The sequence below is a fragment of the Haliotis rubra genome, unplaced genomic scaffold (assembly GCF_003918875.1).
Source record: "Haliotis rubra isolate DU_JTF1 unplaced genomic scaffold, ASM391887v1 Scf1318, whole genome shotgun sequence".
NCBI classification, from domain to species: domain Eukaryota; kingdom Metazoa; phylum Mollusca; class Gastropoda; order Lepetellida; family Haliotidae; genus Haliotis; species Haliotis rubra.
The window spans coordinates 42062-59048 of record NW_025765246.1 but is presented as its reverse complement, the minus strand read 5'-3'; the positions used below and the strand labels follow the sequence as shown (position 1 = coordinate 59048).

Here is a 16987-nt window from a genome sequence, read left to right as displayed (position 1 = left end):
CAATAAATCACTTGTTTATTTATGACTTTGTTTTGGATGTATTGGCATAAACGTACACACCCTCGGTAGACACAAGGACAATTAATGGCAAACTGCCATCTGCACGTGTGAAGGGAAACCTCGCTTATCCGTACCCGGTGTATTTGGAAAACCGGGTTTTGTTTGCATTGCTGAAGATCAGTTTAAACTTAAAAGTGTACTACTACTATAACGAAAAATTTAATTCATTTTTTTAACATTTTTGTTGCATTTATACATAGTTGCACATGTATATAATTGTAACGAAAATTTGGCCATTACGGAAATTCTTTCACTGCGGTTTCTGAGTAATCGGAGTTTCACTGTTTTGTTATGTCTGTCACTTATAATGGTGATTGACCTTAACGAGAATGATAAAATTAACCGACATGGAGACACAAATCTGCGCCGATATTCCTCTCAAACATAATCGTCTTCCTCTGTTTCGAGAAACCGTTTTTTGTTTTATCCACTAAATGCTGTGTGGCAGGCAGGGTAGTGTAACACTATTTGTCGTGTACACTTGTACATATGTCAAACTCGTGAAAATATGACCAGCTAAGCAGCTTATGTCCATGAGAGTTGCCGACTTTAGCTGGGTTTTAATTTGTTCATCTTCTTTGAAAGACGTCATGATAAACAAGCAGGAGGAGCGCCGGCAGACAGCGGGAAGAGCGCGGACAGACAGGCAGAAGGTAAGCCTGAGTCATGGAGGGACGAACGACCACTGATCCAGCCATCTGCTGCCCAAGTGTCAGCCAGACATCGACGCCTTCCCCTGGTAGTGTCTGTCGGACTCTGTAAACAGTTCGCCCTACTTCACATACAGTTGCACTGCGAGAATGAAAACACCCATTCACTGTACGCCACTATGCCTTGTGTTGCCTGAGGCGCTACAGTAGCAACAAGATCAATCAATTTTGGTATAAGACCTTCCATAGTTAAGTGTATATTTTGCTTGACTATGTTATTACAATAAGCATTGCCAGCAACGTGACTTATTAAAAGTTCAGGTGGAATGCTTCAGCGCCCCCTGAACGTCTTCAATCCAGCTCTGAATACGGGAATACAGTTCCTCCTGATCAAGTGGAGAAGTCACAATACTGATGATGTCATCCTCTCCATCTCCCTGCTCTCTGCGTATCTGTTCGCGCAGCTCCTCCTCCTGAAATCTGACGTCGCGATTCCGAAGATTGGCCGAAGCTGTCCTGAAATATTTCTCCCTCTGTTGTTCACAGAATGCTTCGGCTTTAATATTGGCCATCTCGTAATCGAGCCGCGCCCGTCCTCTGATCTTCTCTCTGACCGAGGGGTTTCTGGGTAATACCCTCGCATGAACACCTGGTGGTAATGTTCTGGTGTTCTCTTGAACGTGGGGTAACGTCATATTAACAGGTGCCCCACAGTCACGCGACCTGAGATGCTCAGCGAGCCACATAGGCCCTACCCTGTCATTGTTCTCCCGTGGGGTCAGCTCGCTTGACGTCCCCGTGGTGTCGCTAACCACACCAATGACGTTAGATCTGTGCAGCGTGGTATTAGTCCTCTCTGCTCCGGCAGCAACCCTCCCCGCTCGGGTGTGTAATCTTTGTCCTCTGTTATTCACGCTTTCGCCACTTCTAATAACCCATTCTCCTCTGGTATTAACGTTCCCCGCTATTTTTGAGGGGATGTCCCCTCTGGAATTTGCCCCATCCACTCTGGTATTAACCCCATCCATGCCGGAATTAACCCCATCCCTGCTGACACCAACGCTTTCTCCTCTAGTAATAACGCTGTCCGCTCTGGAAGGTTCCCAATAACGTCGACACCACGGCGGGGCTGACCTTGCACCCGAGGGCTTGAGGTCAACGTAATGAAGGTAATGATCACGTGACCGGGAACAAGGGACAGATGAGAGCGGGTAGCTGCGCTGGGGGTGGTCTGTGATTAGCTTAGAGTAAAGTTCTGCACATCTGTGGATCTGAAAGTAGAAACATAGTGTCTGTTTTATATATATTCCTGTAAAACAAGGAGCTACGTTGTCGCGTCCCTGACATTTATAAAGGGTTTTGCTTACGTCCGTATTCTGAAAACAGGGCCAATTGGGTAGCTTATATTAAGCGTTCGCTCGTCACGACGAAATCTCCAGATGTGCCGTGGTATAACTGGCATATTGGTAAAAACTGTGGACTATTGTGAATTGTCGTAAGTAAATAAGTACATTAGGCCACATAAAAATAATTTCTTGCTTTTCATTACCGCCCGACCCTAAAATTTGGCCCGTCCCTATTTTTCTATAGATATTTTATGCACTGGTAAAACATGTATAAAGCCGCCAGACTTCCGAAATTCATCTCAGCTTCCGGCAGTTTTCGACTAACATTGTACAGAAAATCAGAAACAAATATATAGAAAATACCAATAAAATCCGCCCTACCTACCCATTTTGTAAAACAAAAGTGATCCGAAACAAGAAATATATTTTATGTGACCTTAGAATCATGTTTCCTTCATGGATGTGTAACCAACTAAACAAAGTTTTTAAAAACAATATCAAGGATAGATACAATGTACTAATTGTTCTTATTCAGCAAACCAAACACTGAAAACAATAAGGGACGAAGTTGACATCCTTGTCAAACACTGTATTTACTATTTTAATAGAAATGCACTGAAAATAGTTCTAGATTCAGAACAATATCTTTTTGAAGGTTGTTCGAGGAATGCACATGGTTTCATTAGAAAAAAACTAAAGTGGTTAAAGATCTCTCACTACATTTTCAGATGTGTTACCAGTGACAAAAACTATGATATGTGCGCATCATATAATAAATAACATTTTCGAGAGATAGACACAAAATATGAACAACATATTGAGAAGAAAGAAAGGTCTCTTTCCCTTCTGTCACAATGTAATGCTGCAAGTGTCACAATATATTGTTTAATTTCAATTTCCATTCAGAAGTAATCAGAAACATCATTTCAGGAACTGATGTCCATAAATAAAGGTGTCCATAAATAGAACAAAACTAGATGCCGGTGACAACGACCGACCACTGCCATAAAATGAGACCCCGATGTTGTTGACATAAAGTGCAGGAATACGCATGCACATAAGGGAGATAACTGAGAATTCACTTTCTATATTACGAATTTGCATTTTGGATTTGCCGAAACATTTCGAAGGTGTTTGGCAAGTGTAAAACATTAACACCTGATAAAAAACGTGATTTGAAATCACCCGATTTAACGGGCATTCAAATATTATTGTGATATAGATTGCGGAGAGAATGAACCTCAGTAAACCGACATACCGATAATACCGCGCATCTTTGTTACATATGATAGTTAACGACAGTTCATTCAAGCGCTGTTTAATTCCAAAGCGAAGCTTATATTATCATCGTGTTGATATTATGCTTTACTCTGTTTCATAAACAGTAATGAATGAGTATGGTTTAACGCCGCTTTTAGCAATATTCCAGCAATATCACGGCGGGGACACCAGAAATGGGCTTCATACATTATACCCATGTGGGTAATCGAACCCGGGTCTTTGGCGTGACGAGCGAACGCTTTAACCGCTAGGCTACCTCATTGCCCTCATAAACAGTGTTCTTGATTGGATCCCATCACACCAACTTGAACTGACATTACAAAACGCAACTGTGATTATGTTTATTTTTTAAAACGTCCATAATTAGTAAAAAGACAATAAAATAAAATAAAATAAAATAATAAAATCTAATTGTTTAAAAAGTACAATAACTGTCGAATGTAAATAGACGTGCTGGGATAAGGTCCTCATGTCTAGACTCAGGAAAGAATAAGTTGACATTTTACCACAGCTACATGACCTAATATCTAACGCTGTGGCACGTAGGGGGGCTTAAGGTTTTCAACAGGATTGCCACAAGTAAGTATAGCAAGTATTGATTTTGAAATAACCCGCAACATGATGTCACGTACATTTCAGACAACGCGAAGATTTAACGTACAGGCAGCCGCATATAACGTTGTTTATCTCGGGTCAAGGTCAGACGGGACAAGGGTCCTGGCTCGGTAGGTATGCTCGAACTCGTCTCGCGCTGCGGCAAACATGGTGTCGCCATTAATTGTCACATGCTCATATTGAATATTGGTAGATTGTCTTTTTTTACGAGGAAAGTTGCACCTGGTACTCTCAACTACACGTGGACAACCACCCAGCCACCCGGTACACACAGACCACCAACCGATCACCCAGTACTCTCACCTGCACACGGACAACCACCCAGCCACCCGATAATCTTCCCTACATAGGGAAAATCACCCAGCCACCCGGTACTCTCACCTACACAAGTACAACCATCCAGCTACCTGTACTCTCACCTACACACGGGCAACCACCCAGCCACCCGGTACTCCCACCTACACAAGTACAACCACCCAGCCACCCGATACTCTCCCCTGCACACAGTCAACCACCCAACCAGTCGATACTCTCACCTACACATGGACAAACACCCAGCCCCGCGACACGATACACACAGACCACCAACCGATCACCCGGTATTCTCACCAACACATAGACAGCCACCCGATACACACAGACCACTAACCGATCACCCGATACTCTCACCTACACATGGACAGCCACCCGATACACACAGACCACCAACCGATCACCCGATACTCTCACCTACACACCGACAACCACCCAGCCACCCGGTACTCTCACCTACACACGGCCAATCACCCGGCACTCCACCGTTCGAAACCTACAATGTGCCTGCACAGATGGACCATCCCCCAGCAACCTGTAATAATCCCATTATAGACAGATCACGTTCAAGCCACACTTAGACGAATCAAGCAGTCAAACACCAGAGAGTGGTAAATCTTAACAACAACATAATAGTTCTTGACACTGAGAGGAACACTGAGTGGTTTAGTGTCGAGCGTTGTCAGGATTATAGCATATCGACACACAACCACGTACAGTCCAATACCCCACAGGACAGTTGTCCAAAACCACCCTGATGTATTGTTTTTTTTACATATCACCGTCCGGACCTTGTCAGGATTATAGCATATCGACACACAACCACGTACAGTCCAATACCCCACAGGACAGTTGTCCAAAACCACCCTGATGTATTGTAAAAACTACCAGAAGAACCACTACTATCAGTAGTTGGATATTCACCCGTGAAGATCGATGCTCATGATTTGATTATTTACAGACCGACGTCATACAGCTTTAATATTGCTGAGTGCTAATAAATATGACTAAATGTGGGATGGAATCCCGAAGTTCTACAGGTCGCAGTTATATACCTTTCTGGTTAGACACACAAGTATGGTATGGTGCTGACAGTATAGCCATGACATGGTATGGCATGGTTTGGTAACGTATGGTATAGCGCGAAATCTGGGACTCGAACCCACGATCATGCAATCACGACACTCCTAAACTCCACAGCTTTGTTTTGTTTGTTGTTAAACGCCGCACTCAGTAATATTCCAGCTATATGGCGACGGACGGTAATAATCGAGTCTGGACCAGACAATCCAGTGCATGGGTCCAGTAACTCTACATAATGACAGAACCAACTAACAATCGGAATGTACTCTAATATGATCACGTATAATCGACGGATACAGTCTGTTAACGCCCGGGATGCGCGGGAAGCCAGGAGGATGCCGATGTAGAGTGAGTGAGTGAGTGCAACGAATGCACGTGTTTTTTAACATATCACATTCAACCTTAATAATCTCCAGGGTATACCTTACGATCACTCTCCACTATACCCTGGATGCATCCACGGCTAGGCCCGATGATTTTATTACCTCCCTTGACTGGCTATTTATCCAATCAGGTGTCTACGCTGGGAAGTTGAGCGAACCAATCACAACTCACTTTCGCTTCTTAAATTATCTAACCGTTTAAACTTGGCAACACAATTGGCAATGCAGAGGTACTCTGAAAGAGGTAGAAGGAGTTTTTTAATATATATTTTTTAAAGTTTCAGATCTGTCAATTTGTCTGTATTATTTCCTCAAAGATCTGAGTGGCACTGCGACCGCTATCTTTGTTGACACTGGCAAGCTCGGATGTAACGGCGGCTTAGCTGATTGGCTACTGTGAGAATGCGGAGGCAGCAAAGGGAGGTAATATAATTATCGGGCCAAGCCGTGGATGCATCCAGCGAGTGGAGTGATCGTAATATATACCCTGGAGATTATCGAGATGCCTTAATCACTAACATAAAGAAAGTTCATCCTCGCTTTCGATCTAGATGGAAAGTTCAAATGCCAATAGCTGCTCTGACAAATCCTCTTGATTCAGGACCGTATTTTTTAAAAATATTTGGACATTCAGAACCACGATTTTGTTCAGTGAGTGAGTGAGTATGGTTTTATGCCGCTTTTAGCAATATTCCGGCAGTCACGGCGGGGTGTGTGTGGGTGTGTGTGTGTGTCATGTCATCAGGAATGGTCTTCACACGTTGTACTCATGTGGGGAATCGAACACGGGTATTCGGTGTGACGAACGAACGCTTTAATAAGCTATCCCACCGCATCCGATGTAGAGTGTATGAAATATGTTGTAATATTTCCATCACATTATAATAAACGAGGACAACAATCCGAAACATTCGCCATCTTGGTTGAATTAAAAACTTGGAGTTCAACAAAGCAAAATTCGAAACACGCATCGTTATTAATAGAAAACGAGTGTCGACGAAGTTGCTATCGGCTGATGCTATCAGAGTGTCCATGAGTGTTCACCGAGAGATAACAACCACAGACAATACAGACAGTTTGCTGTGATAGTCAAGGGTCATCTCTGCTATCATATAATGTGAGTGGCTACATCCGGGTATCTCAAGCCGCGAAGACAGCAGGAGAGCTGCAACCGAGTAGTCTTGCTTGTCCGCCAAGTAAGTGAGATCATTGTGACTGCTGAAATTTACAATTTGAAACGTTTGTGGAATGCCTATAATGTGAAGAATATACATTTTTTTAAATTCATGTTGAAATAGTGAATACTTATTGTTTTATGTGGCATGTCATTTGTAGAGTGAGTGAGTATGAGTTTGCACCTCTTTAAACAATGTTCCACCACAGAAGGGCGTCACACATTGTACCCAAGTAGGGAATCGAACCCGGTGTTTCTGCGTGACTAGTGAACGCTTGAACCACAAGCCTGCCCCATCGCCCCTGCAGCTTGTAGAAGTATAGTAATACGTTGTAGTCGAATTAAGTATATCATATTGTTATCTTTTCATCGAAATCTCTCTGAACAGAAAACGCAACTGTCCCCTCCAGTCTACCTTTCTAAGTTGTTATCTCAGTTCTGAGAATTTAACTCACTACTGCTCCTTGCTTGTTGTAAGAGGCGACTAACGGGTTCGGGTGGTCAGGCTCGCTGACTTTGTTGACACATGTCATCGGTTCCCAATTGCGCAGATCGATGCTCATGCTGTTGATCACTGGATTGTCTGGTCCAGACTCGATTATTTACAGACCGCCGCCATATAGCTTGAATATTGCTGAGTGCGGCGTAAAACTAAACTCACTCACTACCCTCCCCCTTCTCCAACTTGAGCTCCCCTACCACACACCTGCTCCAAGGAGCTAAGCCCTCCAGCCCCCAACCCCTTTAATACCACAGTCAAGTGTGTGTTTTGTCAAGATGACAATTGTTTATAGCAATGATATAGAAATATGGTGTATCTAGTGTACGTTGCGTTTAACTACTACTATAGAAAGGTACACTTAATTCTGATTTAGACTCTAAATTGACAGGATTTTATAACAGAAAAAACAAAAGTAGAGGCATAACACGTGCGAATGTCGGGCTGTTCAACTTACAGCGCAGACCCCCTTGTCGTAACATGTATTAAACAGTTACTCCTATAAGTTGCAATACAGGCTGCGAACAAAAATTACGTGATTTTGTTAAACTACTTTTTCTCCACTTCATGACAATGACTGGAATTATGAGTTGGCATTGACAAATAAATACGTTTAATGCAATTCAGTAAGAATTGTAAAATGCTTTAAATATAAAACCTATAGAAAAAAAGAATTGTTACTGGAAGATTCGTGTTAATTTTCCTTTTCGTCGGTACTATTTTGCGGCTGACAAACTGTGAAGGAGTGAGTTTTACGCTGCTCTTTGTTATGTTCCAACATTAACACAGTGCGCGACACCGGAAATGCCTTCACACATTGTGCCCGAATTCGACTGACTGACTGAGTATGGTTTTACGCCGTTTTTAGCAATATTCCAGCAATATCACGGCGGGGGACACCAGAAATGGGCTTAACACATTGTACCCATGTGAGGATTCGAACCCGGGCCTTCGGCGTGACGAGCGAACGCTTTAACCACTAGGCTACCTATAGCCCCACTAACGACCTCTAGGTATGGAGGATATCCTAACACTGACACGATATAAGAGAAACCTGCCTCTGTACAGGCTCAGCTTGCTATGCAGTCACACGTACAACGACGACAGGTCACGTAGAATACCCTAACATTCACAGAGGGGCGTACAAATCTGTGAAACGTTAAACAACACGTTGTAATCAGTTATATTCATTGCTTCTCTCTCGGTAATTTGAACACTGAACAGATTATGTTGCTACATACAGTCCATTTAGAGGCAGAACGAAAGGTTCAGTCGTCTGTGGCGTTGAAATTCCCTTACAGTTGCGTCCCTTTATAGCGCCGGGATCTTATGATCGAAAATAGGTTCGAAAAATGTTGCTATAAGTCTATTTAGCGGTAGACGGAGTTGTTCAGTCGCCTGTGGAGTTGAAATGAACTGTACAGTTGCGCCCCTTTGTAGTGCCGGGATCTTATGATCTAACCTAGGTTTGAAAATTGTTGCTTTAGGGACTGGCATGATCCGCCAGGTCGTTTAGGGCGCTGCTTTTCATCATGCAAAGTTGCGTCCCTTACATAGGATAGGACCATGTGATTGTTGGTTTGTATCCGAGATTCGCATTGATAGACCATTGGTTTGTTGGCTCCTGTCTGCCCCTATGGGTTTTTACAAACCTGTACCCGTCTAAAGCCTGCATCAATTCAGGCTTTTTCTTAAGTTAATCGGATACGCTGTGATACAATTGTAATACAGTTAAAAGCGGTGTAAACAATTCACTCACTGACTGAGTGAGTATGGTTTTACGCCGCTGTTAGCAATATTCCAGCAATAGTACGGCAGGGGACACCAGAAATAGGCTTCACACGCTGTCCCCATGTGGGAAATTGAACCCAGGTCTTCGGCGTGACGAGCCAACGCTTTAACCACTAGGCTACCCCATCGCCCCTGATCAGAAAGACTCACCTGTGCTGAGTAGGTATTAATAACAGGTGTGTTGACCTTTGTCCGACGACGTGGTCGCACGTCTTTGACGTGCACGACCCACGACTGCTGAGAAGTTGTCATCACTATTCGATAGCACCAGGAGGAAGAACAACGTCAGATCAATATAACATTAGTTAGAATATGTCTGTGTGACGTTACACTTCATCCCACAACACTGAACATCATGGGCTTCATCCTCAAACATCCTCAAAACACCCTCAAAATCAGCCTCTTCTGTAAAAATATATTTTCTCCGACCGGCGTAAGTACTCTGTATATTCACGTGCACCTGGTTATAAACACGATCTCGTATATATTGCAGTCAACACCCTCTTGTATTTGCTTGTCAACATAGTCGACAATCACTAAACCGAAGACCAATTTCCGTCCGGCTGAAATATTGGTTTCCAGTGCTTGAAGTTCAGATTACCTAACACTGTCGACGATCAACCTGTCACTCCATTATGTAACATGCTCCTTGAGCTGAACACTTCTACTTGTAGCATTCACAACTGTAATCAACAACGGAGGTAGACGGCGTATTAACACAACCACTCGACACCCAGCGCGGTAATGTACTCTCGTCGGATCCCCGTAGCACCTCCGTCAACATACCATGGTCGGTGAGATATTCCGCACCAGCTACCGGTAATGTTACGCCTCAGTCAACTAGGTACACGTGTACTGAAGTCAGGTTTAAACATATTTTTATGAACCGAACATCTATTCCTCGCCTCACCCTCTACCAAAATCCCTGATACCCACCCAGAAAACCCACCCTTTACTCAGTTCTCCCCACACCCCTCTGCCAAAATCACTGATACACTGCCTCGCCTTTATCTTTTCACCACCCTTTTGTCCTCTCTCTCTCGCACTTACACACTTCCATAAGTACACCCTGAATACAGTTACGTTTATATTGTACATATTTACACTGGATGTTACACCAACACAATGGATCTTTGTGCAGTTACATCATTTTGGAATGCGTCCATAGCAACAGTAAATATCTTCCCTATGTCGGCTACAGGAGGGGTGAAACGGTGTTAAACGCCAACTTCAGGAGTATTGCTGTTTCATAGCGTCGTCCAGGCACACGTACGTGATTGTCTAACGCTAGTATTATGCCGCAACTTGACATCGATACTCCACATAGGCATAGTCTGAAAAGGTCACTTGATACCATCTTGTAAAACTTACTATGTTCTTGGTTTGGCTTTAGGTTTGGTTTGTTGGTTGTTGTTGTTGTTGTTGTTTAACAACACCTTCAGCAGTTTTCCCAGCTATGTGGCGGCTGTCTGTTAATAATGGAGACTGGACCAAATAATCCGCAATTTGAAGAGGTATTAGTAGCATCCTAGGTTTGTGACTTATTAAAATGAGTAAGATTATTAAGATCAACCTGTTGTGTTTTGAACTGTGATTAGTCTCTTGTGTTACAATCTCTGTCGTTATCTCAGTGTATTCAACTGGATCCAGGCTGTGACGCACAAGACTGATTACAGTTCAAATGCTAAGATGAAGATATAGATGGCGCCATAATAGATCGTCTGCAGATTAATACACTAAGATGGAGACACAAATTGTGCCATAACAGGCCATCTACCGATCATTATACTAAGATATAAAAACACATTTTTATTATTCCACAAGAAAAGACACATTTTATTTCTGTAATGTCGAGGTTCCTGCCCCATTATATCAACGCAGATGAAGCTGCCGATAACCTTGGGCATTTTTGCATTTACACAGTTTTTGTCCTGGCAATATACAATCTAATGGACATTTGCTGTCATGGCTTCAACACAGACGTTACACGGACATAACTGCACAATTAACGTTTCAGAATAGTCAAGTTGCAGGTGTTAAGAGGGACGTGCTACACATTGATCATAGCTGACTTTCCTTTTGGGAACGATGTCCTTGTACTGGGGTTGATGACTCTTCGTGTTTCGTGACGTTTTAATTGTGTCACATTCCAAATCTTGTATTGCCCGCAGTCGTGAATTCTTTATACCAAATGTCAGCACAAACACTCTTAGACAAAATCAGGTCATGTGGAAGATATATGTTTGGTTGTTTCTTCAACTCAGTCCTAGTATAACACAAAAATCTATGCTTGGTTGTTAGTTTAGCGCTGCCTCTCAATGACACGAAAATACATATTGGGCTGTTTCTTTAACGGCCTTCCCATAACACGAAATTACACATATTGGGCTGTTTCTTTAACGGCCTTCCCATAACAAGAAAATACATATTGGGCTGTTTCTTTAACGGCCTTCCCATAACAAAAAAATACATATTGGGCTGTTTCTTTAACGGCCCTTACCAATACAATCAAATATAATGGGCTGTTTCTTTAACGGCCTTCCCATAACAAGAAAATACAATCATATTGGGCTGTTTCTTTAACGGCCTTCCCATAACAAGAAAATACAATCATATTGGGCTGTTTCTTTAACGCCCTTCCCATAACACGAAAATACAATCATATTGGGCTGTTTCTTTAACGGCCTTCCCATAACAAGAAAATACATATTAAGCTGTTTTTTTAACGGCCTTGACCGCCTCCGTGGTTTAGTGGTTAGAGCGTCCGCCCAGAGAGCGGAAGGTCGCGGGTTAGATCCCCGAACGCGTCATACCAAAAGACGTTATTAAAATATGGTACTTGTTGGTCCCTGCCTGGCGCTCGCCATTAATGGGCACAACAAGGACTGGTCGGCTCGGAGTCAGTATACTGTGTCTGAGTGGGGTATTGATGCTTCACTGCGGCATGGTATCTCAGTGGGCTAGCACTATAAAACCAGCTTCAGTCTTGGCTAGTACAAGCAGCCGCACATTCACATACACACGCATGCACGTCGTCATATGAGCGAAATATTCTCAAGCGCGACGTTAAACCCAATTTCACCTCACCTCACCTCACCTCACCGTTCAATATACATAGACAGAGTCACAAATTGTGCCAAACCAGATTGTCTACAGATCGTTGTGAGACAATTCGTATTAGTCGTGATCCTCAGGATACTTGCCAGGTAGAATAATTACCTACGTATGAAAACAATACTTCACTGGCCATTACAATTCAGCACAGGGGCCACGCCTGTTGTTTGAAGAATAAAGAGATGGTGCTAAAAGAGAATTTGGAAAATGTAGAAAAAGTGGACTTGAGGTGAATGCATTCTGGGTATGTTGTGAAATGGAATTGAACGTCGAGCTCAAAATGCTCTTGTATGATGTCTAATATGGATGTGTGCGCGTGCGCTTGAGCGTGTATGCGTGTGTGTGGGCGTGTACTAGTGTGTTTTAGCGCTAGCCACCTTTATTTCTTTTTTTTAATTCTATTTCAATTCTCAATTAAATTATATATGACATAAAAGGCGACATATATGACATCATTGAGGTTTTGTATGGTTATAACAGATATAGATACATAAAATGCCGTTAAATGTAGATAAGATAGAAGGAATAAGGTTTTATAGTAGTGATTGTAGTGAGCGGAGACTGGAAATATCAATTCAGATACCACCCGGGCCCAGTATATTGACTCTAAACCGAACAATCCTTGTTTTATTCCCTCATTTCTGATTGCCAGGCGAGGAAACAACAAACACCGTCAATATATTTCGGGGAGTCGAACCACCAACGTTCGGTACTTCTTGTAGGTATCAATTACACATAACCCCCATTGGCAGTCCCTGATACTAAGCTGGTTCCCGTCTCCCTCTGCGCGCGCTAACTTGCGCCAAAGATGCAAGCCGGTATATTGCGATATGCGAGACGGGGCCTAGCTTATCCCTGGTACGTACAAGCACCCTGCTTCCTCAGTTTCCACATGAAACCCTATGCGCTTACTTCACTACGACCTGTGAAAATCCGGGTTTGAATTGGCCTTTAGCAACCCATGCTTGTCGTAAGAGACGAGACCGCCTCCGTGGTGTAGTTGTTAGAGCGTCCGTCCGGAGAGCGGAAGGTCGCGGGTTCCATCCCCGACCGCGTCATACCAAAAGACGTTAAAATATGGTACTTGTTGGTCCCTGCCTGGCGCTCGGCATTAATTGGTACAACAAGGACTGGTCGGCTCGGAGTCAGTATAATGTGTCTGAGTCGGGTATTCATGCTTCACTGCGGCATGGTATCTCAGTGGGCTAGCAATTTAAAACCAGCTTAAGTCTGGGCTAGTACAATCAGCTGCACATACACACGCATGCACGTCGTCATATGAGCGAAATATTCTCAAGCACGACGTAAAACCCAATTTCACCTCACCTCACCTGTTTCATGAAGGCCACATTACCACTCATATATGCTCCAGAAACGCCCTCAAAGCATATTTAAGTGCGGATTTCAACAACAAAGAAACAATCAAACAAATCCTTCACTACAACTGAAATATCACAAGCAAACATCGACTTTGCCCTTCCGGATACCCAGTCTAAAGCTTTGCTTACATTCCGTAGTCGTGTGTTGGCAGGATGACACATACTGAGTGGAAGGAGACGAAAGCACGGGTTGGGTAGGCGTGGACATCAACGTTCCAATCTCTTGGCAAATTCTCTATCCACTAGTCCACGGGCTCGCTGTATGGAATGTGGATTAACGGAGGTCTCAATACTGATAAGGTCCGAGTATAGATGAAACTATATCATGTTTGAATATTCTCTGAAACATCTCGTTCTGTTTGCGTGTAGATTTGCCAGTTAATTATTCCTTGGGGTGGCGAGACTTTTTATGTGTGTTGATCCATCAGCTTGAGAACATTTCACATATTTTCCCCAGATGGAGAGAGAGAGGTGCATGTGAATCAGTGTCGGGATCGTTAACCACTGTGGTTGGTCCCACGAACACATGGATAGCTGCCCCATACGACTACAGATGAATATCCGTATATATACATTATCCGTAGCAGTGCGAGTGGCGTTTGACAAGGTAGGATTCTATGAATTCGATGAAATTGGTTATCATTTTTTCGCAGAGTCAATCCACGATTTTGAAAACATCAGCACACAGATCGTAAAATAAACATACAAGATTCAAACACACTACATGTAATGTGATCGATAAACATACCGATTTGATGTTTGATATTCATTATCATTTTCCGGATAATTACGATATTTTCCGAATGAAACACATCTAAGGGGAAGAACTCTAACTTTTACTTACGTTCTCTGCTCACGAACGGAAAGGATTATAGATGCGTAAATGTAGTTATTTTTACCGTTTCGGACCGGAAACTCTGCATGTTAATCGGAACATATTGTTAGTAACTTGTATATATCGAAGAAGCATCATTGAGTGGAAAATAACTGTTGTTAGGAAACATTATTTTTATGTCTGCGTTTCTCATCGCCAACCTTCTGTAATTTAGCTGTCGACCCGATAATATATAACAAAGTTATGTTTTATTTCCGCCCACTCGAACTCAGGACCTACCAACGGCTCATTATATGACTCTTATATTCTTATTTTTGTGACCCGTGAAGATCCGGGGTAGAATAGGTCTTCAGCAACCCATGCTTGCCATAAAAGGCGAGTTTGCTTGTCGTAAGAGGCGACTAACGGGATCGGGTGGTCAGGCTCGCTGACTTGGTTGACACATGTCATCGGTTCCCAATCGCGCAGATCGATGCTCATGCTGTTGATCACTGGATTGTCTGGTCCAGACTCGATTATTTACAGACCACCGCCATATAGCTTGAATATTGCTGAGTGCGGCGTAAAACTAAACCCACTCACTCACTCTTATTTTTGTTTATCCAAAACCGAACCGTCTGATCCCACTGTACATCACGGTGCTTACGTGAAACACATAAAAAACGTGCTGCCTTTAAACGAGTGTATGGATAAAGGGACGTAACTCGGTTTGTTCAGCGAGGAGAAACGTTTTTCCGCCCTTGTCCGCACATCAATAAACATTCATGCGTCATCTCTTACAGGTATGTACCCTCATCTAGTTTTGCGGTAAGCTAATCATTAGAGTAGCGATCGTAGAATGTATATATAATAAATGTAATCCATTATGAATATTCTATAAAACAAAGGATTTGTTTTGAATTAATTATATAAATTTACTTTACAGTCTGGAAGATACGTTGCTGGTCAACTGCTGATTGGGCATTAAATATTAACTCACTCATCATAAATGTGTTGTAAGAAGTTGTTTCTCGTTTGGAAACAAATAAAACATAATCAAAAAGAAACGGTGCCATCAGTACGCTGAACAATATCGGGGCGGGAACAGGTTCGATTCTCCACATGGGTAGAATACGGCGAAGCCAATTTCTGCTGTCCCCCGCCGTGATACTGCTGGAAATTGCTAAAAACGGCGTAAAACTAAACTCACTCACTGAACAAATCGTAGTCCTGAATGTCAAAATTTAAAAAAACAAAAGATACAGGAATCCAGATGATTTTTCAGAGAAGTTTTTTTAATTTGAACTTCAATCTCCAAAATAGATCGAAAGCTTGAATACGAAAGAGAGGTTGAGCTTTCTTATATCACTGATTAAGGTGGAAGGATGATTTGTTAAAAACACATGCACCCATTGCAGCATTATCTGTAAAGTAACAATGAGAAGTTATACAATCTTTCCATTTCATCAGTGATTAAAAATACATTCTGGCTTAGGTTTTCTGATTGAACGTGATATAAAATACCAAACGTATTATGTAATGTCGTGGATTTAATTATTGAAAACAGAGAAACTTTATCTGCACATATATCTAAAAGATAAAAGCGTTTGTGCTCTCGTGCTGAGGCACACTTTTTCAGAAGCCTGTCGATCAGAATCCTTCACTTTCACGTTTATATGATCTGAAATATGTCATCACTATTTATTCTCTCAAACTTTCCAACTAATTACCCAGTTAGAATTTTGTCTTGCATGTTATGGACTCTTCAAAATGAGCTACATTTAAATTGTAAAATACCGTGCAGCTATTTTCATTCCATAAAAGAGCTGTATTGCAACATATTGAAAGGGGTATACAATATAGAAGCGGTATACTATGTAGAACCGTGCCCTTCTGGTGGGATTGGCGCCACACCGTGCAATATAGGGGCGTTGACCTCTCTAGGTATTTCAACCATGCGGTATATTGTGTGCTTTAGGTTTGTTTGTGTATTGTTTTACGCCGCACTCAGCAATATTCCAGCTATATAACGGCGGTCTGTAAATAATCGAGTCTGGATCAGTCAATCCAGTGATTGATATCATGAGCATCGATCTACGCAATTAAGATATGATGACATGTGGCAACCATGTCAGCCAGCCTGACCACCCGATCCCGCTAGTCACCTCTTACGACAAGCATGCGTTGCTGAAGATTCGTTCTAACCCGGACCTTCCTGGGTCTCATCATATAAGTACAAACAAACTATTATCCATACATAGAAGTACAGTGTTAGAGTGATTAGTGTGCTGTTGATCACTGGATTGTCTGGTCCAGACTCGATTATTTACAGACCGCCGCCATATAGCTTGAATATTGCTGAGTGCGGCGTAAAACTAAAATCACTCACTCTCTGTCAGCACGTGAGTTTGATTTAATTGCATGTTTAGAACATTTAATCCACAGACTTATGGCCGACGTAGACGTGCCGGGATCCTTTGGTTAGA

The 16987-nt window shown here is 42.5% G+C and overlaps 1 protein-coding gene across 1 annotated transcript; it reads right to left on the bottom strand.

The window, feature by feature from the left end:
- Nucleotides 1-203: 203 nt before the first annotated feature.
- On the bottom strand, nt 204-9917 carry LOC124267526. The gene is made up of 2 exons (XM_046702450.1): nt 9345-9917; nt 204-1981 (listed from the first exon to the last, which is right to left on the bottom strand). The coding sequence occupies exons 1-2, from the start codon at nt 9444-9446 to the stop codon at nt 1028-1030; spliced, it is 1056 nt and encodes a 351-aa protein (XP_046558406.1). The 5' UTR covers nt 9447-9917; the 3' UTR covers nt 204-1027.
- Between the last annotated feature and the right edge of the window lie 7070 nt (nt 9918-16987).